This window comes from Myxocyprinus asiaticus, chromosome 14, assembly GCF_019703515.2.
Source record: "Myxocyprinus asiaticus isolate MX2 ecotype Aquarium Trade chromosome 14, UBuf_Myxa_2, whole genome shotgun sequence".
In the NCBI taxonomy this organism is placed as follows: Eukaryota; Metazoa; Chordata; class Actinopteri; order Cypriniformes; family Catostomidae; genus Myxocyprinus; species Myxocyprinus asiaticus.
In genome coordinates, this window is record NC_059357.1 from 42,457,391 (window position 1) to 42,482,612 (window position 25,222).

The 25,222-nt window shown below is 37.1% G+C and overlaps 1 protein-coding gene across 2 annotated transcripts; it reads left to right on the forward strand.

Annotated features, from left to right (window-relative positions):
• Window positions 1-24,830, forward strand: si:ch73-364h19.1 (uncharacterized). 2 transcript variants are annotated; one of them, XM_051715677.1, is made up of 5 exons: window positions 1-926; window positions 2,900-3,009; window positions 14,602-14,700; window positions 15,732-15,902; window positions 21,544-24,830. In XM_051715677.1, exons 1-5 carry the CDS (start codon window positions 848-850, stop codon window positions 21,733-21,735), a joined length of 651 nt encoding a protein of 216 aa, XP_051571637.1. In that variant the 5' UTR covers window positions 1-847; the 3' UTR covers window positions 21,736-24,830. The 2 variants fall into 2 exon arrangements, with proteins under 2 accessions (XP_051571637.1, XP_051571638.1); XM_051715678.1 differs by having other exon boundaries at window positions 14,602-14,688.
• Window positions 24,831-25,222: the final 392 nt, after the last annotated feature.

The window sequence follows — 25,222 nt, forward strand, 5'->3', positions numbered from 1 at the left end:
ATACAAGTGCTCCGTCTTGGGCTAAACAGTCTTTGTGTATATATGAGTTGGTCAGAGCATTTATGAATGAATGAATTGTCTATACAATTTCGTCGAGTTATATTAACATTAGTCATTTGATAATACGTCTGTCGTAGTTTCTAAGCAATGTTCATTATGTGTACACTACACACATTTCAAGTGAGAGCATTTCGTCCGGCTGCTGTTCTGATCTGTGGCGAATAAATGACTGTAGTAACGATAAGCAGCCGGTAGGCGGCGCACTTTTAAAGCGCAAAGTCCTCCACATCTCCAAGCCAAGCAGTACATGTTGCGTGAATGTTGTACAGCTTGTTAATTTGAGTGATACACAAAGAAGTATGACACAGAAATAATATTTTTTAGTTTCTAAGATAAGACGGTACAGTTTCTGTTTTTTGCTTTCTGTATTTCCATACCACGTAATAATTAAACCCACAGCTTTCTTCTTGTCTGTTTCATTTCCCATGTTCCTGGCTCCGAACCTACTACGAGTAATGTTAACCTCATGAATATTAATCAGACCAGGCAGACGTTGCCTGGCAACCTTTCTGGAGAGTCCACTCACGTACCTCATTAATATTCACGAGGCGAGCCTTTACCGTAGTAGGATTCGCTCTGTCCCTTCACGGATGGCAACAATGTTTCTGGTGCTTCGTGAGGACTCGGATGTGAGTCGTGACTGACGTTCAGTGCGCAACAGAAGTTCTGGGACTCGAGTAACTCCTTTTTCACTGAAATGAAGTTGGGAAGAAAGAAAAACGTTTCTTGTCTTGACTTACTATGAGACAGTTTGCGTCGCTTTTCAGGAAAGCTGCATTTGTCAGAGATGTCCGCCACTGTGCCTTCAACTGTACCCACCACCAGCAGCTCCTCAATGGACCACCGGACAGTCATCGTGGGTGCAAGTAAGTCAGAATATCCTATATGCTTAAACGAAAGAAGAACTTTTCTCTGATTGTTTTTTTGTTTTGTTCTAACAGCAGTATTATCTCGTTTAAAACGTTTGAACCCTGTGATACTTACAGTACTAATCAAAAGGGACATCTTAATGGCTTTTCTTAAAGGGATATTTCACCGAAACATGAAAATTCTCTCATCATTTATTCACCCTCATGCCATCCCAGATGTGTAAATTGGCCAGAACTTTGAAGGTCCAAAAAGCTCATAAAGTCAGAATAAAAGTAATCCATAAGACTCCAGTGGTTTAATCCATGTCTTCAGAAGTGATATGATAGGTGTGGGTGAGAAACTGATCAATATTTAAGTCCTTTTGTAATATAAATGTTGAAATCAGCAGTCTTTTTTTGCCGATCATGATTTCAAGCTCGATTGCACTTGTCATCTAGTGGTATGCACATGTGTCAAGCACTAGGAAGTGTTATCGAGCTTGAAATAATGATTGTGCCTAGAGACTGCACATGTCAAGATTTATAGTGAAAAGGAGTTTCATTTTTGTCCGTTACAACACAAAATCTATTATATCGCTTCTGAAGACAGAAATTGATTTAACCACTGGTTGTATGGATTACTTTTGTGCTGCATTTATGTGCTTTTTGGACCTTCAAAGTTCTGGCCTCATTCACTTGCATTGTATGGGCCTACAGAGCTGAAATAGTCTTCTAAAAACCTCCATTTGTGTTCAGCAGAAGACAGAAAGTCATACACATCTGGGATGGCATAAGGGTGAGTAAATTATGAGAGAAGTTACATTTTTGGGTGAACTGTCCCTTTAAGAGAAAGTCTATACAACTTTAAGGATAATAACAAGTATTTCACACATTTTCTTGCAATGTTATGTGATAAAGATTGTTTTTACAATAATGCACATACATTGCCAGTCAAAAGTTCGGACACATTGACTGAATTTGTTTCTTATGATCTTAGAAACCTTTTGATCTAAAGGCCTATACTTACATTCTTGAAATTAGTTTTGTAGACACATATAAATGTGCCTACATTGTAAAAAATGTCTGTAATTTTAATGGTAAAAGACTGTAAAAATGCTACAGAAATAAAACATTAATTGATTCATGAGTATTAACTGTAAAATATACAGTAACATTTTTAAATATATTTTAAAAGACAATACAGTAGTTTTTACAAAAAATAATAGATGTAAAAATTATGATTTTCCTGTATAATTAATGGTAAAAATTAACATAATGTTTAACAAGAGAGTACATGTACTTTTTACGATAAATTATTGTTAAAATTACAGTAAAAAACAATAATCGGGCATTCCCACAATTCCCTGCATGACACATCATATTTTATTATATTTTATGGGAATTTATGGGAATGTTTCTTCTTATTTTTAATATTAGTTATGTACTTTGGGGTGTTCTGTTATATTTGATGTAGTTTAGTTAATGTTTACTGCATTATTTAAATTTCACATGTATTACCCTGATGGTGTTTAGTGTTTGTGTGAGTGACACTGAGCGCTGTCTCTACATGTTTATTGGTCATTGCTCCTGGAAGAGACTCTGTTGATGAACTTCATGTCATCATGTGCTCTTCTGTAATTACTACAGTGATTAACAATACCTCATAAAGTAAAAAGCAGATTTTTACAGTTTCAGAAAGTTAATATCAAGTTTATGATGTTTTTTACTGTAAATTTAACAGATTTTTATTTTACAGTGCCAGCGTGGTCATGTAAATTACAACAGTTTTAAACTGTAAAATTTACAGGTTGTTCTGTAAAGTTGTTTACATTTTTACTGTATTTTTTACATAATTATTCTTGCAACCACATCTGGCAGTTTTTTTTTTGTGTTTTTTTTTTGGTAAAAACAACAGGATTTTTTTTACAGTGTACATATGATTTTTTTTAACAAAACTAACTTTTTTGTCTGTTGTCTTCTCTGTTTCACAGTCTGTTGTCTGGTGTTTTTTGTGCTGATTGTGGTGCTGCTGTTTATCCTGTACCGGAAGCTTCCCCTCTGCTGCAAAATAAGGGTTTATCAGGAATCTCATTCTAACATGGTAAGACCCCAGAGGAAAAGAGCATTGCTCAGAAGTTGCTCTGGGTTCTCAGACAGGTTTCTAAAATCCCTTTGTAGAAATAAAAATAGACACAAACGAGACAACTGTTGACATTTATTGCAAATAATACGGGTTGCATAACTCAGACCATTTGGTCTAGGAAGAATGTGATGAAAAAGGTTTATATTGAGATCGTTTGATTTCAGATTTTGGTATCTTGGCAAATCTGAGCACAGTTTGAGACATGCTTGAGATCTCTTCTGAAACTGTAGAGGCGACACGTGAAAAACGCATTGTGTTTTTTCCCCTATGGTAAATGAAATGAAATTTAAAAGAGTTACATCTTCCCTAGTTTGATCATTTTACTAATGAAGAAAATCTCCCACTCTTTGTTTTATCAATGTTTGGTACACACAAAGATTACATACTATCTTATTCTTAAGAATTTGCACACTGACACCCAACAGCGTAACTATGCCAAACGCCAAACACTATGACTCAGCTCAAGGGAGGTTGTACATGTCAGATAGGATATTTGACAAAATAAGCAAGAATGTAAGCTACGTTAGCAAGAATAAACAAGACTTAAAACCACAGAAGATTCACTACGGTCAAAAAAATACGGTCAGCTCTTTTCAACTCTAAGTGCTACGTATATACACTGATGAGCCAAAACATTATGATCACATCACAGGTGAAGTGAATAACGTTGATCATCTCCTAACAAGGCCACATGTCATGTTCTGGGTAGATTAGATGGTAAGTGAACAATCAGTTCTCGTAGTCAACGTGTTGAATGCAGGAGAAATGGGCAGGAGTAAAGACCTGAGCGACTTTGACAAGGTCCAAATTGTTATGGCCAGATGACTGGGTCAGAGCATCTCTGAAACAGCAAAGCTTGTGGGGTGCTCCCAGTCAGCAGTGGTGAGTACCTACCGACAGTGGTCCAAGGAGGGACAAACCACAAACCGGTGACGTGGCGTTGGGTGCCCAAGGCTCATGGATGCATGAGGGAAATGAAGGCTATCCTGTCTGGTCTGTGGCACAAGTCACAGAAAATAAACATTGTTGCAGACCAGGTACACCCCTTCATGGCAATGGTATTCTGATGGCAGTGGCCTCTTTCAACAGGATAATGCACCCTGTCACACTGCACACATTGTTTCTGGAATGATTTGAGGAACATGATGAGTTCAAGGTGTTGCCCTGGCCTCCAAATTCCCCAGATCTCAGTCCGATTGAGCATCTGTGGGATGTGCTGGACCAACAAGTCCGATCTACGGTGGCTCCACCTCGCAACTTACTGGACTTGAAGGATCTGCTGCTAACGTCTTGGTGCCAGAAACCACAGGACACCTTCAGAGGTCTTGTAGATTCCATGCCTCGGCGGGTCGGCATGCAGAGGACCAACAGCATATTAGGCAGGTGGGCATAAGTGGTGCACCGATCAGGAAATTTGAGGCCGATACCGATCTCTGATTTTATTACACTAAGATTGGCCAATACCGATACCGATTTTTTTCTTAAAGTGCCCTTTGCCACACTTTTGCAAGTTATATTGTGCAGTTATATGTTTATGCCACACACAGTTAAATTTACAAAAAGGTTCCATTTGTTAACATTATTAACAACATTAGTTAACACGAATGAACTTAATGTTAGTTACAACATATACTAATACATTTTTAAAATCAAAAGTTGTGTTTGTTAATATTAGTTAATGCATTATGAACTAACATGAACTAACAATGAACAATTGTAATTATATTAACTAACATTACAATTAATTAAGGCTGTAAAAATATATTGTTCATTGTTTGTTCATGATACCTAATGCATTAACTAATGATAACGAATGGAACCTTTTTATAAAGTTAACAAATTACATTAAAATTACATAAATTGTGAATTGCTAACATTTATTTGTTTTGAAAACAGTTATGAATAGTTCTGTTGCCAATATCAAAAGGTCATTGTGACACTGGTAAGCAGTAAAAACCATGAGAGCATCACACACAGTAGAGATACATTCAAAAATAAGAAAAATATATCCATTCTCTACAAGCTCTAAAACTGCTCCAGTGAGAAATCATTAATATCTATGATTTGTTTACTGTCTTTGGCGTTTTGCTCTAACACAAATCACTAATTATCAAGCAAATGTGAGAAGATGCGGTGCCATTATGGTTAAAATGTAATTGCTGTGATAAGTGGTAATGTGACCAACATTAATCTGATTTAAACTGGGATCCTCAAAGAATAACAATATTAAGAGCACCTGGAGAGCGCGCATGTTTGATTGACACCACGAGTGAGCATATTGAAGGGAGTGAAGCTGAAAGTGCTCATGATCGCTCAAACAGTCTCTATTGCTCAACACAATGTCTGATTGTCACGACTCACGTTACATCACGTGTACTCAGATTTGTATACACATTTTTATTTGTTTTTTAATTCATTTTTATACCCGTTTGCAGTCTCTTTATCCTCTCCGTGCTCACAGTGCAGCGAGTCAGAATAACTACTATAATGACTCTAGAAAATGGGCAACTTAATATTCATACACGTGTAATTCTTACACATTTTTAAAAACAAACCTGCATATTCATCTGAATTACAGCATGTCTGAAAGTTTAAATTCATGAATACTTAGAACTGCAAATAATTCACCCTCCAGAGGCCATTCTGTCATGCATCAAGGGCTGAGAAAGCACTCATTCATTAGAGTAGCAGTGCATGTGTGATTCCCTGCGTGCTGCAAAAAAGATCGGCCCCGATTCTAGGCATGATCGGCAAATCACCGATCACAGGCTTAAGACGAAGATCGGCCGATTTAGTAAAGTACCATGGTGTTAGCATCTGATATCATCACTATATCATGGTAATGCCACAGAACCTTTTTTGAAAGGGTTCTTCTGCCTTTTCCAGTTTGTTAAACTTTAATCAAAGGCTTACCAATAGGTTACCTCATGTCACCAGTTTCCTGTAGACTTTTTATTCTGTATATCCTGACCTCATGTTAGAGCATTTCTCTTTTCATGTGTCCAGTCATCAGGATGTGGCTCATGAAAGCAGACGTTAGATTAAAGTCAAAGTGCACCATTTATCTGGTGTGTTCTGGTAATAAAGCAGGGCCCCCACTCTTACCCTGAAGTCATACCTCATCCTCAACGTTTCCTTCTCCTGTTCGGTTTGTGTTGTGACAGTTCACAGTGAGGGAACTTTAACCTTATCTTAGTAACACAGGGAAACTGGCTCCACATTCTACCTCCCACATGGAGGAAAAGCAAAAACATCTCTGCTAAGTTGAGCTGTTGGTGAAGATAGACACGACGAGGTACAGGTTAAACCAGGAAGAGGCACGAAGAGGTCTGAGATGAAGCGATTTTCTCATTGGCCATTTGGTCAGGTCAGAAACATGCTTCAATCAAGTATGCGTACGCAGACATGAGCGCTTGACCAACGCATTGCCAACGCGCCGTCCAGTGAAACATATAAAGTATAACGCATTTTCTTGTGTTACTGTGGCGGTAACAAACAGGGGGCGAAAGAGTTAGCTTCCAAAACATGTGCCATAAAAGTATATGTGTTATTATTATGGTAAGTTGCTATAAATATATTGATTTGAACCAGAGACTATACGTAGAGCAGAGACGGGCCACGTCTATTAAAATTAATGGGAGAAATTGGAACACCCAACAATCAACGGATGCAGAATCTCATTTTAGATATAGACATCGCCTGTCAATCAACTCGACAAAGCGTATGCACATTAGCTCTACAAGCCGGGAAAAGTGCGTTTTTTAGTGTAATCTGAGGTAAAGAATCACAATTTGTGATACTCGTGTTGTCAGATTTTACTGCTGATTTGAAATATGTTCTTTGATCGTAATCTTAACCAACTGTTTTGGAGATTTCGGTCTTTCCCCATTCAAGTAGATAGGAGCTGTACTTTCATGACTGGAAATAGCTTCCCGTGAGCGTTCCAAACATGGCCGACAGTGGACTGACTTGATAGAAAGACTTTGTTTGAATTCACTTGCTCAGCAATATTCTCTCCCAACTGTTGCTCCGCTATGACAGTAGTTGACCTGATAGAAAGCTCACTGTAGAAGAGGACAGTTCACGATAATGGCAGCTATAGCGCTCCTTTTTGCAATGCTGAGAATGCAGCACATACCCATTTTTGGAAAGCAACTATGCACGTAATTAAGCCTAAGTAGCTAAAAGTGTCTGCATTCACATACATGCATTGAGTACAGTGGCATAACTGTAGACCAGGCCCGGGATAAAGGGGGGCCGCAACGGCAATCGAAAGGGAATGTTGACAGCGACCACAAGCCTGACAGCGATGAAGACTGCCAAGGTGGACCCTCCCACACCCTGGAAGGTAAAGGAGACAAACGACCCCCCACCCCTAAAGGCGAAAACAGCTACATGATCACATGAGAAGACGGCACGTTGTTTCCGAGAGTTTCAGTACCCTAGGATCAGCCCCATTGTGCTGACTTACTGACAGGCTGCATCTCCTATCAGACATTTTTGCATCTGTTCCAATGTGTTTACCCTCCCTTGTGTTGCAACTGGAAGGGTGTTGCATCAGCAGTGTGGGAGACCCGGGTTCGGATCCTGTGTTGAAACCAGTAAGTAATCACATTCGCATAGTCAGTGACGAGTGTGATTTAGTGGTTGCGTTTTTCCCTCTAACATTACATTTTTACTCATATGATGGTTAAGTTTAGGGTTTGGGTTAGGGGGGTTCTATTTAAAAATATGCTTTTATTTTTAGTGCATTACAGCCTGTTTAGTTGAAAGCAACTTGCTACACAAGGGTCAGTCCATTTCAAGTAGTGCAATTATTGTGAAGTTGGTTACTTGACCATTTTTAATTTTCCAAATGTTTTTTTTTAGTGATTACCTCTTATGTATTGGTATTGCAAAACCACCAGTTTCTTATTTTTATTTTACTTGGTTTAACCAAGACAGCCATCTTTGTGTCATGGCACACGACACATTTTGGTTATACAGCTGTTTACGGAAACCTCAATATCTCGGCTCAGGATGGTCCTAGCTCCTTGGAACAAAAACTGATGTCTAGAGCGGTGGTTCCCAACCCTGTTCCTGGAGGCCCCCCAACACTACACATTTTGTATATCTCCTTAATCAAACACACCTGATTCAACTCATCAGCTTGTTAATGGAGACTCCAAGACCTGAATTGGGTGTGTCAGAAAAAGAAGATATACAAAATGTGCAGTGATGGGGGGCCTCCAGGAACAGGGTTGGGAACCACTGCTCTAGATCACATTACAAGGTACATGTACATATATAAACATTTTGCGCATTCTTGTTCCTTAGACTTAAAACTTAAGTCCTAATGTAATGCTTAAGATTGCACAAAGTTCCACTTTAAGGGTCAATTTATAATGGGAAGAGTTAGGGGGTTAGGGGGTACCTAGGTACAGTAAGTATAGTGTGCATGCAGAACATTACAGGTTTGAGACGTCTCTCTTTTTCTTTTTTTTTATGGGGGCGAGAAAGTGCAATATTTTTAAATTCCCCTCACTTTCGGGTTGAATATCTCTGGTGGGGGACCTGATAGGAACCTGAAATATTCACAGAAATAAGTCCTCTATAGTAGCATTCTGCTGTAAAGTTTGAGTTTGAGATTCCAGTGGTTGCAGAGCTAGGGCTAGTAGAAATCTGGGGAAAAGCCTACTTTATTCATGCATTTTGAGAAATGAACAGATGTAAGTTAAGCATAACAAATAACAAAAATGGACAGTATTTTACATGTAAATTTTTTATTTGAAGCTGTGAGATTTCCTCTCTCAGTCTCTCTGAAATGTTGTGGGAGCGTCTGGTGACAGTAGTCAATTCGGCAGGTGTCAGTTTTCTGAGAACATTGTTAATGGGAACCCACACTCCTCAGTAGACATTTTGAATGATGTTCTTGGTCCAGGTGGGTGGAAGAATTTTCAAAAACATTACAGCTTTCCATGCTGATGTCCTCAACCGATGGTGTGTCTTTAATGCATTGAGTTTCTCAGCCAGAGAGAATTCATCCCTAGGGAGAACGACAGTGATCATATCTGCTCTGTCAGTCATAACCCACTGCTTAAAGGTGATGTTATCAGGAAGTGTGTCATCTTTGTCTGACTCTTCAAGCATCTGCAGTAAGGCCTCTATACCTGGACACTGGTCACACTTGTTGAGCATGCAGTCATAACTGTTTATGTAACAGGCTCTGCAACCAGTGGAATCTCAAACTCAAAATTAACAGCAGAATGCTACTATAGAGGACTTATTTCTGTGAAAATTTCAGGTTCCTATCTGGTCCCCCACCAGAGATATTCAAACCGAAATTAAGGGGAATTTTAAAAAATTGCACTTTTTCGCCCTAATAAAAAAAAAAAAAAAAAAAAAAGAAAGAAAAAAAGAAAAGAGAATTCTCAAACCTGTAATGTTCCACATGCACACTATACTTACTGTACCTAGGTACTCCCTAAAAAATTAAGATTGAGACTCGAACCCTTCCCATTATAAATTGACCCTAAAAGTGGAACTTTGAGCAATCTTGAGCATTACATTAGGACTTAAGTTTAAGTCCAAGGAACAAGAATGTGCAAAGTTATATATGTAAATCACTAAAAATAAAATAAAAAATAGGAAAATTAAAAATGATCAAGCAACCTGTATTGGATCACTTGCCCCTCCATGGATAGTACACCTGGAAAATGGAGCAACAACACTTTGGCCACTGGGGGCAGTATTTTGAATTTCTGTAAGCACACACAATTTTAGCTAATGAAAAGTCAACCTACTGTTTCTGATTTCTCCGTGAGATCAGACTGAATACAGGGGCGGAGGAGGTGGCCCGTAAGATACAAGTTATGCCACTGGTAGAGTATGTTTCGGACTTTAGGTAATGTAAAATGCCATTCGCAACCATGTGTAATATGTAATGTGACATATTTTCAGGTAAAGCATGAAATTCAACTAGGAAAAAATGAGGGTGGGTCTTCATTTTATTCATTGCACGAAATCGAGCTTGCGTAGCTAGAGGCGCCTGTGTTCATGTACTTGTGTACAGCACGTTTCACCTTTAATCAATGTGAAATGGCAAACGCAACCCATTGTACTTAATATGGCATACTTTTGACTTAAACATCGTATTCAGTGAGAAAATTATATATATATATATATATATATATATATATATATATATATATATATATATATATATATATATATATATATATATTTCTTTGAGTGGGACTTGATTTTATCTACCGAGAATGAAGTTGAAAAGTTTTCTGTATCTGACAGGTGGTTGGAAAAGTAAGAAGAATTTGTGACATCAGATGGAAAGGAAAATCTTTTCAGAGATGAAGCACTTTATTGATCAAAGATTACAAAGACAAACATTTGTATTTTTATTTGAACACATTCCTAGAAATCATGAACAACAAGACCAGGAACGTGAGTTTATAAAGTAAATGAGGTGAATGTGATTTCATGTTGACTTCAAACTGGCTGAAAATGTAAGTGACTCTACACCCACAAAAGTCAAACTCTAAAAAGATTACTTTACTCGTTTCCAAGGTGTTTGCACCCTAACTGATTGTTACAGTCTTTGTTTTGGTGGGGAGTCAGAGGACACAAAGGTTGTACTTTAGGTCAGGTGCTGAAAAAGGCACACTGTTGAAGGGGTCCTCCCCCGACTTCTGGCCTGATTTTACACGCTTTTGCTTCTTCACCCTGCCTGCATCAGAGGGGCAAACAAAAGAACGTCTCTCTTTTTGGGGGACTCTGAGAACTGTTGAAAGTGAAAACCAGCGAGGGAAGGTGACCATTGACCTCACTTTTACTAAACGTGTCTTTCCACATCCAGGATGGGAGGGGTGATGGGAAAGGTCAGATTACGTCGCAGTGAGTGATGTCAGAGCTGCAACGAGCTCTGTGTTGTGCCTCCAAGTCTTTATGAACTGAGCACAGTCTTTATCCCATAGAGAATGCTGTTCAATGTCCCACTGTGGCTTGTGATGTGACATATAAGAGAAAACTCAAACTAACACCCTCAGAAAGTTTCTCATTTTAGTATTTTCCTTCTGGAGTTGATTTTCAGGGGCATTTTTACCTTTATGAGTGCGTTGTTTTGACCATAAAAAAACAAACATAGTGTGTCATCCATTTATGTTAAATAGTTTTTTGGAATTGAATCAATTCATTTAATTTTTGTTTTTTTATGGAACAATTATATCTGTTACTAATAAAACTACAGAAACTTTTGAATAGATATTGATTTAAAGATATCATAACACAACAGAATAAGTATTTAACAAATGGATGGCTGCTATGTTAGATTATACAGTTATTTTGGTGTTTCTGTGAGTGTTGTCTTTAAGTTTTTATCAAAAACCACTTCACTTTAGTGACGCATTAAAAAAACACTTATTTCTGAGACCATAAATGCTGAACTAATCTTACAGCTACAGGTCATTAATGTCTGCAAAGTGACTATACACATACTGGACCCGTAACTACATAAGTCTAGAATGGAATATAATGAATATTACACAGGCTCTGTAATACTTGATTCTGATTGACCAATTGCAGTATTTAACTATAAAATATTTTATTTCATGACCGCTAAACTGTATTATTGACCTTTGTCCCAGGCAATTGATTACCTACATAACTGTGCTAGATTCATGTCTTTCGTATCACTCCACAGTCTCTTGCTTCTCACATAATAAAATAAATTAAACTCAAATCAATATTTCATGTCCACTTATTTGTTTATTTAAGTAGCCAATTCTCATTACCAAAGAAAGAACCTCATTCTCAATATTGTAATGTAAGATAAGTAAATGTATATTATTTAAATTGTAAAGTGTTCATATGGCATGGTAGTATTCACTTTTATTTTACCCCTAAAACTCTAAACTCAAAGGGGGGCGCTATATAGCGAAAATAAATAAATAAATAAAATACTTTTTGTAACTTTCTGTAGCTTTTTGCCTTGAGCCCTGGTTAATTTCTTCCCTTACTCTGCAAGCATCATCCAGCCACTGCACTAATGACTGTGTTGTGGTGCTGTCCGGGTCACATATGGGCCTGTAAAATAGAGCATGCTCGTAAAGTGGTACCTGCCACAGAAACAAGGGTGTGAAACAGAGGCCGGCCCTCAAAAGACCACTGATGGGTTTGTTACACAGCACCCTGATGGCGCAGTAAGACTGTATTGTCCCGGGACACAAAGGCTTCCATTTAGGTGTGGGGTAATCACAGAGTGTCCAGCTGGGCTGGAGGAATTCCTCGGCCTCATGCAGGGTCCGCCTGCCTAATCTAGCCCTGGATGGGTGGGGAGGCAGAGGAGGAAGTTGCTTGGTGGTCCACTTTAGTAACATAATTTATGGCCATCCAGAGGTCTTGTCTAACATTGCAGAAGTAGGGAAAGGAGGAGAAACATTGTGGACACAAAAGAAGGGGTTGCTAGACTTTAAATCAGGGTTGGGGATGTTTTGACATGCAATGAATATGGAAATGTCACAATTACTATGTTGGTGAAAGAATTAAGTACCATACAGCGGCTTCAAAAAGTACAGTATTTGGACACTCAAGCCACACTTAAATATGGATGAAAGTCACTGCACTAGATTAAAGCAATATGATAAAAGACAACAATGCTCAACAAATAGTTACATTTATTATTTACAATTAATAAGGAATATTTCTGTTTTTGCGAGTTGTACACTTTACCAACAGCAGAAAGCACAAGAGGACACATTCTTGCATTCAAACTAGGGCTGTCGATTTAACGCTTTTAATTATATGAAAAATAACGTGTTAAAAAAATTAACGCAAGTAATTATGTTCCCGGACCGTAATAAGGAATATTCCTTCCATATAAGCAATTCAAGCTTGAAGTACCACCTGTATTCTCCAGGGGGCAGTAAGCAAAACTCCAGTTGTATAGGTAATGCACAACTTATACAGAGAACAAACCACACTTACAGACAGCAGACAACACAAGATGAGAACGAGTTCTTGCGTATAAGCACAGCTTGACGGAATGCAAATCCAAACGCAGGGATCTCAAGACTTGTTTCAAACATTGTTTAACTGCAACCTATGTGTATGTATATAACGTGATGCAACCGAGACGGTCCAAAAGCATCCATCTGATTCATGTGTACATGGACGCATCCTTAGAAAAGCCCTTATAATAAGTCTGCCTCAGACAGATTGATGAATTAAATTGCAAAATGGATCGCTGTGGACTGTTGGCCAATGATAGACTTATGTTCAACTATATTATGTATTTAATTATACGGAATTATATATTCAAAATAGGGCTGTTAATCAATTCAAATTTGTAAATGAATTAATTACATGATGTGCTGATTAATTAATCAAATTAATCACATATATCAATACTGACCGAGAAAAGCCCCCAAATAAAGATAATTTAGTATATAATAATTAAATTACATATATAAAAATATTAGAATTTAGATAATACAAATACAGATATTGTGGCAGCAAAGTTAAGCATTTCTACAGTACAAAAAGTGGCTTGAGAGTCAAAATATTGTTTGTTTTATTTTGCATATCATTAAACATAACCATATTATTGGCCTTTTTCCCTCCGAGCTACTTTTAATTGTTGGTCTATGTACTCATGCGTCAGACAGGCGCTTTTGGAGCGTCTCACTTTGGTTGTGTCATTTTTCACTAGTTTTCAGCGTCTCAAGTCATGAGCACTGTGTTTTTAGAGCGCTATTAAATGTAGTTTGAAACATTGAAAAATGTGTCTTGAGATCCCTGCATTCTGTTGTGCTCGATCCAGCTGTCTTTGAATGCAAAAGCGCGTCTGTGGAAGGCTAAGCTTCCTGTTGCTCTCGTTGGTTTGACAGGTGTGTTGCCTGTACAACTGGAGTGTTGACTGCCCCCTACTGCTACATCAATGTGGTACATTAAGCATGAATTGGTCCGATGGTAGAAACATTTCTTATAACTGAATTTACATACAGATCAGGGGCATAATTAATTGCCTACATTTTTTGTAACACATTATTTTTCATATAATTAATTGCACTAAATTAACGCTAAATAGACAGCCCTAATTTAAATATAATTATTTTATAATTATATATTGAATTATTTTTATTTATATATGTGATTAATTGATAAATGAATTAATTGATATATCATGTAATTAATTTGACTAAAATCTTTTTTCGATTGACAGCCCTATTTACAATATTCAAAAAAATATATATGTATTTCATTAAGTACATTACACAAAATTTGGGCTGTTTATGATTGCCAAGCAATGTAGAAAATTAGCATATAAGAGGTCAGAGGAGTGGGTTTATTTATATTTATTTTACAATGCCTTTTTAATGTGGCTTATCCAATCAGAATTTAACACTGGAACTACTTGTTTTAAAAAGAGACAAAAAAGAAATGTTATATGGCCTCCCAATTCTTTTAGGGTCAGTGTAATCAATTATGAAAGATTATTCAATCACTTATGTTATCAGAAATATGATAACAGGAGCTTGTCATGTTTTGACTGAACAGGAAGCTCCCCCTCAGTACTACAACAGCAGACAGACTCTAGTCACTTCCTCTGATGTTGAGCAGACACACAACATAGGTCATGATAATGTGAGTGCACAGGTAAGTGTTTTCTAGTGGGAATTTGATCTTCATTTCAGAGAATATATGAGCACCTGTCCTTTAAAGGAATAGTTCACCCAAATATACATTTTTGTCATCATTTACTCACTCTCATGTCAGTTCAAACCTGTATTATTTTCTTTTCTCTGTGAAACACAAATGAGGTGTTTGAAGAACATCTCATTTGCAGCATGTCGAGCTTCAGTTTTTCATACAAGGAAAGTGGCTGGTGATCAGTGCTGGATGTAATCTAATGAAAAAGTAACTATTTACAGTAATCTAATTATTTTATTGTCAAATAAAAGTAGTGTATCATATTACATTTTAAATTGTGTTCATTTACTGGTGTTCAGATACGTTAATTACTTTTACGCACATAACTTGGGGTACACATTTTCTTAAATACAATTATGTATGTAGAATACATTTAAAACATTAATTATGTTCATAAGTATGTCTGATGGGTGTGCGCCCCCTAACGAGTCAATGTGACAATGAACAAGGAGGAAATATAGAAATTATTTTGAATTTGTTGATCGAAAAAACAAAAACTTTTCTGTGAAAAGTGTTACTTTTTTTATGAAGTAATCGGCAAAGTAATCTGATGTACTTGCTCAACACTGATGGTGATCTATACTTTAAATCTTGTGAAAAAATGACTTAAATTTCAGTCTCTTCCATACTAAAATCTAATGTATAGATTCAGAACACTTGGAATGTACAGCAGTGCACAAGTCACACTTTTAGTGCTTTCATTTGTGGACCTTTTTGGAGCTTGAAAGTAAACTCACCCTCAGATTTCCTTGAAGAACAGAAGCTCAACATTCTGCCAAACATGTCAATTTATGGTTCATAGAACAAAGAAAATAATGCAGGTTTAGTACGTGAGGGTGAAATTTTCAGTATTTCTTTAAATTATTCAAGAACTGAAGGGAAACCAACTCCATTTTCATACATGTGATATACTTTCAATTCCTCAGATTTCACATCACATAATTGAGTTACTGTCTGTTTCTGTGTGTGGTCGTTAGACGGGGTCTTTGTTCCTCATTGGTGTCCCCAGCAACTACTACCTCTCCTCACAGGAGCCTTCTATGCCTCGTCTGCCCTCGTATGAGAGTGTACGCAAGAAAGACCGACAACGGCAGATCCACATGATGATAGCAGACCGCTTTGGCCTAAATGGACCTACTGAGACAGAGGTGACTCATCTAGCCTTAATAACAATAAAATGAACCTGTGGCCGGTTGACACAACATGTCATTTTACTGTCATCATTTTTTCTCTTATATTTCATATTATCATTTGGCTCGACACCAAAAACTAGGGCTGTGAATTGATTAAAAAATGTAAACTAATTAATTACAGTTTTCTGTTCATTAATCGCGATTAATCATGGAGTCATAATTTATTTTAATTATTTAAATATGTACATGTTAAAATTATTATTTTTTTGTTTTTGTTTGTTTTTTTTGCGAATAGAGTTAATTAGACACATTTTTACAGGTATAAATCTTTAACACAATTATATGTTTGCATGCCATAAAATCAGTGGACATACTGTAGTTAAAACTTGGGCACTGCCATTTTTCCAGTGAATTTATTAATAATTGGCCAGATTTAATTCATATCAAGCTTTATTGGCAAGATAAACTTAAGTGTACATTGTTAATGCATTATTAGACACTATACATACAGATATAAAACAAACTGAATGCTGAAGTTTAAAATCTCAAAACTATCATTTTCTCTGGCTGCCGTTCAGTCTCTATCGTTTCAAAATGAAAGCCAATTTCATTTGACATTAGTTCAGATGTCAGTAAGTGAGTGTTTGTGGGCGATGCAAAGAGATACGGCAACTTGCCCATATCTCTCCCACACCTGTCTTACTGCTTACGGGTGAGTAAAAACGCTTCCGTACAATAAATCCGCTCTCGTGTTTATTATGTCCGGGACATGCATCACGTGTAATAAGCGTGCACTGCTCCACACAATCAGTTTCTGTGCTAGGATATGCAGTCGAGTCCTGGAAATTTATATATGTACATTTTAGGCACAGGAAGTGGGGAACATTAGTGAAGTTTTAGTAAGTGCCAAAAACGGATACTGCATTAATTGCATTTTTTTTAACACGTTAAATAGTCAACTTTTAATTGCAGAAATGAACGCATTACATTTCCCAGGCCTACCATAAACATTAAATTATCTATTTAAATTGTGTTGATTTAGTTTTTAGCAATTTCAGGTAGAATGTGTACATTGTCTTATGTAGTGACTGTCCTCATCATTAACTGTGATCAACATGAATAATATGGATAGAAATATTATTTAAATATATTGATATTACCTAATCGGGGTCTATTTTTTTAAAAAGTCATACATTTACATTTGTAATAGACCAATATATCGACCAGGCCGATAATCGGCTGGTAATTGGCGATTTTGCGATGACCGATTATCGGTTTGCTTGGCTGATTAACAAAAGTATTAACTTTCGCTTGTGACAGTTCCAAAATCTACCAGATGATTTGTCAACACTTTGTTTTCAAGGTTTTTTCAAATTTGAGAAAATATTGCATAAATTAAGTGTTTGTTTCACTTGTGAACAATTTGTGTACATCTGATTTGCGGTTGGTAAATTGTATTATGTTTATTGGCATTTATATCGGCCATCAGCCATCCTGCTCTCTAGATATAGGTATCGGCATCAGCCATTGAAAAACCCATATCGGTCAACCACCAATTTACATATACAGTATATTCCCTAAAAATGTATGTCTATACAGTTTTGTCACCAATTATTAAGTCCTGAAGAATGACTCACAAAATCCATTTTTAATTGGCCATTTCTAAATCTCTTGAGGATTCTTGAAAAAGTTGCATGTTGCAGGACCATTGAAATCAACTACAGTTGTAAAGGCAAAAACTTAGTGACACCACAGTGAAGTTATAACATTTGAAAACACTTTCCATTGTATGTCCAAATTGCTTACAAATGTCAGCTTTATTGACGCCCACTAATGTCAATTTTATAGCTTGTGTGTGTCCCTGCAGTAAGCTGTTTTATCCATTGCAGGTCTAATTGAAGTAAATAACAATAGATTTTCAATGACCCTCAATTTTACAATCCGTAATATGATCATATTTGAGAAATGGATGCCATTCACTGCTGCACGAACAGGCCCAGTATCATTCACCTGTGCTGTTGCCATGACGCATACCAGCCCAGAGTATTTCAAGGCTCACTGATGTTGATTTTGTGCCAGGTTAATACATGAGTACACAAACTAATGGGATTTGAGGCACATCAAACATAATTAAGCGGCAGCTCTCGAAAAGTAAACATTAGGGGAGAATGTGACTCATTGTCCTTCTGTCTTCTCCTTTATTCCCCCTAGTTTCACTGGGTGGATGGTTCACTCAAGGGGAGCATCCCTCGCCTATTAAGTGTATTACTGAGCGTAATTAGCTTGTTCCCTGGCTAAGGGCCAAAGTTAAACTGTGTGTCCTAAAATGGGCTGTGTTTTATTTGGAGGCTAAAGCGAAGGCCAAGTGCTTTGAGCTCAGCTATTAAATGATAGAGAGAGAGAGAGAGAATACAGATACACTCTGTTCCAAAAACTAGTGAGCTGCCTACAGTATGTATTGTAGACAGCATTTTAAGGCATCATATGGTAGGACATGTTCCAAAAGGGTTTTGTTTTAAAACGCATAGGAATTTTGCTAAGTTTGCACCTCTCATCCACAATAGAATGGCATTTTCCACCGAAAATGAAATGAGTGTTTCGAAAACACTCTCAATTACCGCATACTTTGGAAAACGATGATGGTAGGAAACTGAAAATGGAGTTTTCAAACTAAAATGAATTAGTGTGGATGTGGCCTAAGATACTTAGTTTTAACCAAATCATATATTTCCTTAGTGGAGAAGGCAAGGCTCAGTGAAAAATTCAAGATGGCGGATAAAGCGAGAGAAATGTTGATTATAAATATAATAAATCATTCAACATTGAAAAGTATATAAAAAATGCAAATCTAATTTAAAATGTACTATTTTACCCAATATGTGTGTGCTGTGTATTTTTAAGCTTATTAAAGTATCACAGCATTAGCTTAGCAACATGCTAACGTCGAGTTCTATTGAAATCAGTTGTGAAGAGCAGTGGCGATTGCTTTAAGGCTGTGCTTCAATGGGAGTTTTGGCAGATATTGATGCCATTTAAATCAAGGCGTAAATGGTCGATGTCCATTGGGCGAGAGGCTATAAACACATAATATTGGGGTCCCACCTAGACGCCGTGCTTCTCTGGTGCTGTGTCTCTAAGTGGTTTCTTATGCGTTCTTACATTCTTATGGACTCATTCGACATCATCATCCACCGCCGGAAAAAATAGATATCGATATGAGGTTATTGAATCTAACAACTCGCATTGATCCATTTCATGTCCTCCTGTTTGCTCTTTCAGGATAGCTAGGCAAGACCGGTCTTCACAAGAACGCCTGTCCATTCTTTGTGTTCTTAGCATTGAGAAAAAGCCTGGGAGTCTATGAGGGCTTTGTAAGCGGTGATTGCTTATTGGACATTGGGCTTTCAATCAATATATCTTTGTCCCGCCTGGAAGCTTGACTTCTGTATATGATGATTGGTTGAGCTCTCAATTGGGCAGTACTACACAACTAACAGCCCATAATTGAAACAGTAATGTACTTGAGTGACAGCATTGGAAATGTAAAAGCTTTTGGAGTGTTTGGCGGCTTGGAGATACACGCAGTTATTTGCAATTTGACGTAACACATTTATTTGTGAAACTGTGAGTGGTGCTTGCCTGTTCAAAACTTGCCACTACAATACTAGGGTGTTGTGAGTGGTTGCCAGGCTGTTGCTATGCAGTTACTGGGATGTTCTGGGTGGTTGCTAGATGGTTGTTTACTGGCAAAGTCCACCCTCAAGTGTCTATGATATTTTGGTCTCTAGATATAGTTTGGGTCCCAATTCGATGTCTGTTGGATTTTTTTTCTCCGCCATTTCATTGTCCACCATGTAAAAAATGTAAGGCAACATTCAAACCCACAGTTTTCAAATTGGGAGGCGCGAAGAGCATGTCAGGTGAGGCGTGGAGATTGATGATAATTTCACCAAGTAAAATAAAAAGATAAATAAATACAATAAAAATGTATTGTGAAGATAAATGAAATTTATTGCCATAATGGACCATAGTCCTGCTTAATAGACCATAGCACTATGGCTTTATAATATTGTTAATGTCGAGAGCACAACGCGCATATCATGCTAGAGCGCATCCATGTACTGGTGGCGCCAGTGCGAATCTCTCCGCTCAGACGAATGCAACTCTTGCTCAAAACTGGACGCGTGCTTTCAAATAAACTACGCTGCTCTATAACATTTGCAAATCTAATATCTATTATAATGATAAAACTTCAAATAAGTGGCCAGAATGTACCTGTTGTCTTATATTTAGATTTTTATTTTATTTTTTACATTTAGCATAGGCTATCTTATTTATTATTTACTTTGCGATTGTAAAGGCCTATACAACATTATTGTATGTTTGTAAATCTGAAAAAAAAAAAAAAAATCCAAAAATTGGGTGGTCAAGGGGGATGCGTCCTTGTAAATTTTCTCAGAGGCGGGGCTTACTGTGCAACACTTTGAAAACCCCCTGATCCAGACTAATACGTTTTCGTTTTTCTCTACATTTTGGCCTTCCGTCCACACTGAGACTGTGTTTTTGACAGTGAAAATGGAGCTTTTCGAAAACACTCTCCCAAGTGGATAAATGTGAAAACACTGTCTTTGCATTGCAGTGTGAACAGGCAAAACAGAGATATTTGAAAACTATGGCATATTTGTTGTTATGTGACGCAATCATGTGATCCATTCAACCCAAAACAATCAAGATGGCGGCCCATAGGGGGGCCTGGGTAGCTCAGCGAGTATTGATGCTGACGACCACCCCTGGAGTCGCGAGTTCGAATCCAGGGTGTGCTGAGTGACTACAGCCAGGTCTCCTAAGCAAACAAATTGGCCCGGTTGCTAGGAAGGGTAGAGTCACATGGGGTAACCTCCTCGTGGTCACGATGAGTGGTTCTCGCTCTCAATGGGGCACGTGGTAAGTTGTGTGTGGATCGCGGAGAGTAGCATGAGTCTCCACATGCTGTGAGTCTCCGCGTGATAAGATGCGCGGATTGACTGTCTCAGAATCAGAGGCAGCTGAGACTTCCGTCCTCCGCCACCTGGATTGAGGTGAGTAACCATGCCACGAGGACCTACTAAGTAGTGGGAATTGGGCATTCCAAATTGAAGGAAAAAAAATAAAATAGAATAAATGGTGGCCCACGTTGTAGCGGCTTAGATAACGTTATAAATTTTATTTTGTACAACCCTCACGTTGCATTCTTCCTTCTAAGGCAATGGGACACAAGGACAATTGCGTTTCATACCGTACATAAAACATACATTTTTCCACATGTGCAGTAAGGGGATCTTGCCGTATTAATATGTTTCAGTGTGGTCAAGAAACTTCAGGAAAACTGTTGAAAATGTCAGTGTGGATGGAGAGTGTTTCGAAAACGAGAACGCCGTTTTCAAATGTATCCAGATTAATGTTGACGTAGCCTAAGTCTGATCTGTAAGAAAATAATAATCCATTAAACACCTTCCAAGGCTTATGTTTGGTTAAAAATTTTAAAAACTTGTGTGACATAAAATGAATAACATTTGAAGAACTGCTCCCAAGGCATTTATCTTGTACAAACTGTTTAAGGTTTATTTGTGATATCACATGTGTTTTAAGTCAGTCTTTATCTGTGTTTTTACCATAGCCACCTCCCACATATGAGGAGAGCATCCGACAGTCTGTCCAGTCCATTGACATCCCGTTTGACATTGTGGCACCCGAGGAACCGCCACATGCTCCGGTCACAACCTCCGAAGCTGGTACAGATTTACCTGCATATGAAGCTCTACCTCACAACACGGACTCATCGCAAGATCCCAATAACACTGTTAATTAAAGCACAGCTCATGGGAAGAATGCAATTTTCTCACAGTGGAAAATGAACAGCTGTTGAGATACTGATGCCCTGATGGCTGATTGCATTCTCTAAGCAGGCCAACAATGTAGCAAACTGTTCTTGAATCTGCTGTGCTTGCAAAAGACAGCAAAAATGGGATATGACTTGACCTATGCAATAACTTGCACTGCATACAAGCAGAGGAGAAAGATGTTGTATCACTACAGGAAAAAGGGAAGAGAAGAAAAAGAAGAGTAAGAATGTCTGTTTTTTTTTTTTTATCCCCTTTTCTCCCAATTTTGGAATGCCCAATTCCCACTACCTAGTAGGTCCTCGTGGTGGCGTGGTTACTCACCTCAATCCGGGTGGCGGAGTCTCATTTGCCTCATGCTACTCTCCGCGATCCACGCACAAATTACCATGTGCCCCATTGAGAGCAAGAACCACTAATCGCGAACACAAGGAGGTTACCCCATGTGACTCTACCCTCCCTAGCAACCGGGCCAATTTGGTTTCTTAGGAGACCTGAAAAAACAACATGAAACAGCTGCTTTCGCAACACCTTTAAAGTCCACATGAAATCAAAATGGACTTATTATGTTTAAATCATTGTTGCACGTTATTCTAAAGAAAAAAATAATGTTTTTTGAATATTTTATAAACATTTTCGGCTGACATCACAAATCCCTCTTACAAACAGTGTTGGATAAATTACTCAAAAAAGCAATCCACTATAAATGACTTATTATTTCTATACAAATTGTAATCAGATTACTTTACTGATTAATTCATAGAAAAGTAGTCACATTACTAATTATTTTAATTTTAAATTACTTTCTCAAATACTTTTCACAGAAAAGTGTTTGTTTTTACCGCTCAACAAATTCAAAATAATGTCAATATTTCCTCCTTTTTCAGTGTCGCATGCATGTCATTTACTCAATACCACACGTTTCTCGTAAAGGACTCATCAGCTGTTTCAGAAATGCAAACAGACGTACATATGAACATAATTCATGTTTCAAATGTGTTCTACATAAATAATATTATTTAAGAAATATTTTTAACACAAGTAATGTACTTAAAAGTAATTAACTTAATTGAATTTCAGTAGTCTGAATTTTTTTTTACATTTTACAATTTATACAACTTTTTGGCTAAAAAAGTAATTAGATTACAGTAACAAATTACTTCGTAATTAGATTACACTCCAAACCACCTGTCAAATAGACCACTTTATTATGGTCTAATGAATTTCCTTTTTGAAAACCCTGTTTCAAACGGAAATGTTTGAGACTATGGAAGTAAAATGTGTTGCGAACAATGTTTTACATTGATTTTAATGTTCAAAATGTGACAATACTATTTCCTGGCCAACAAAATATCTGATATGATATTTTACAGGTTTTCCATGACCGGGGAACCTTTCGGTTTTTTCTCCCCAATTTGGTATGCCCAATTCCCAATGCACTCTAAGTCCTCATAGTGGCGTAGTGACTCGCCTTAATCCAGGTGGCGGAGGACGAATCTCAGTTGCCTCCGTGTCTGAGACCATCAATCCGCGCATCTTATCACGTGGCTTGTTGAGCGCATTACTGCTGAGACCTAGTGCGTGTGGAGGCTTCACGATATTCTCCACAGCATCCACGTACTACTCACCACATGTCCAACCGAGAGCAAGAACCACATTATAGCGACCACGAGGAGGTTAACCCAACGTGACTCTACCCACCCTAGCAACCGCGCCAACTGGTTGCTTAGGAAACCTGACTGGAGTCACTCAGCACGCCCTGGATTCGAACTCATGACTCCAGTGGTGGTAGAGGGGAAACCTTGTTAATATTACTCTTCCCCCCCCGGTCTTGGTGACATCAACAGAAAAACAAATGCTGTTTTTAAAGGCAGAAAAAAATATATTTCGAGTATGAAAGTAATTATGAAAACAAACGTTTTTCTTTTGTAAATAGTACACTGAAAATTATGTTAACCTAAAAATGTGCTGTATGTGGTAAAAAGCAACATTAACTGATAATATACAAGCCAAAAATATTATTTAACATCACTGAATCAACCTGAATACATTAGGTTGCACAAAAAAAACTAATTTTAAGGGTTAAATTAGTTAGAAATAAAACCTTAAGGTAACAATTGCAGGTTAGCACTTTTTACAGTGTCCATTTTGATTTCATGTTGTCTTTATCACAAAGATGGCAGGTTATTTTGAACCAAACTGATATACTGTTTTGAAATTTGATGCACAAAAAAGAATATTTAAAGTCATGTTTTAAACATTACAGGGAAGATCTTTTTTCATAAAAGTGTGCTTTTTCATGAGGATTTATATTCATTTAGCAAAATTTGTTTCTATAAATAGAACGAATTCTATCATTATTTTAGGCAGAGAGAATAGTGTTCCTGTTTTTTCAAGTTTTCTGTGTATATACAGTATATATGTTGTTTATCAAAACCAAATGATGCCTCACAGCTTGTATGTTTGCTCAGTCTCTCTATTTTGAATGACCTTTTATGAATGTGCTTATTTTTCTACTGTAAATAAACGTCAAACATTGTGACTGTGTAGTTAGAACAAGAGCTGGACATGTTTCTGGTGATTGTATGCTCAGGGTTAAGTCTCGGCAAATCTTGTTTTCTTCTAAGGGTTTTCTTTTTTCCCTTTTTCTGTAAGTACAGCACTCAGAGTTGAAGGTCATTTGTTTGCCTCCACAAATGAAATTCAAATGACTTTGAATGCGTTTCATGTGTAACACGTTTGAGGCCACAGGTGTCCTCATTTTCCTCTGCAGAGACGTTTGCATCTCTCAAAAGCAGGAGATGGGCAAGACAATACTTTGAGAAGAAGAAAGAAGATTCTTTAGACTGTTGTTTTATGACTGTTTAAGTATTAAATACACATCACTGCACGAGATACAACAGCATGCGTTACAACGTGTGCCAGTTGTATAAAATTGTATGAATAGCTTGACATAATCATATTTTTAATCTTACTGCCATGGAAATAGCAACACCTTCACAAACTGAATGTATATAAAGTAGTTCAAATAAATAGAACTGTATGTAAATACAATTAAAAATAATCTGTAACTAAAGAATGAGTACATGTTTTTGAAATTCAAACAAATACTGACCAATTGTTTAAAATATTGATAGGCATGAATGATTCATATAATTAGTATCACACTTTAAATTAAATGATTATTTAGTATTATACAGTATATGAGCTATGTTTTATGAACCGTTTCCTCCTTCATGAGATATTTCTGCTGATTAAGGAACGTAAGGGCTAAGAAATTTGGTTTCTTCTCTTATATTTCAGGCAATATGAATGAATACATAAATGAATGAATAAATAAATATATTATTATAAAATAATAAATAAAATTAAGTGAATAGTATATCATAAATTATTAAATAATATTTAAAAAATATTAAAATACAAATCATTACACATTATTTCACATAATAAATG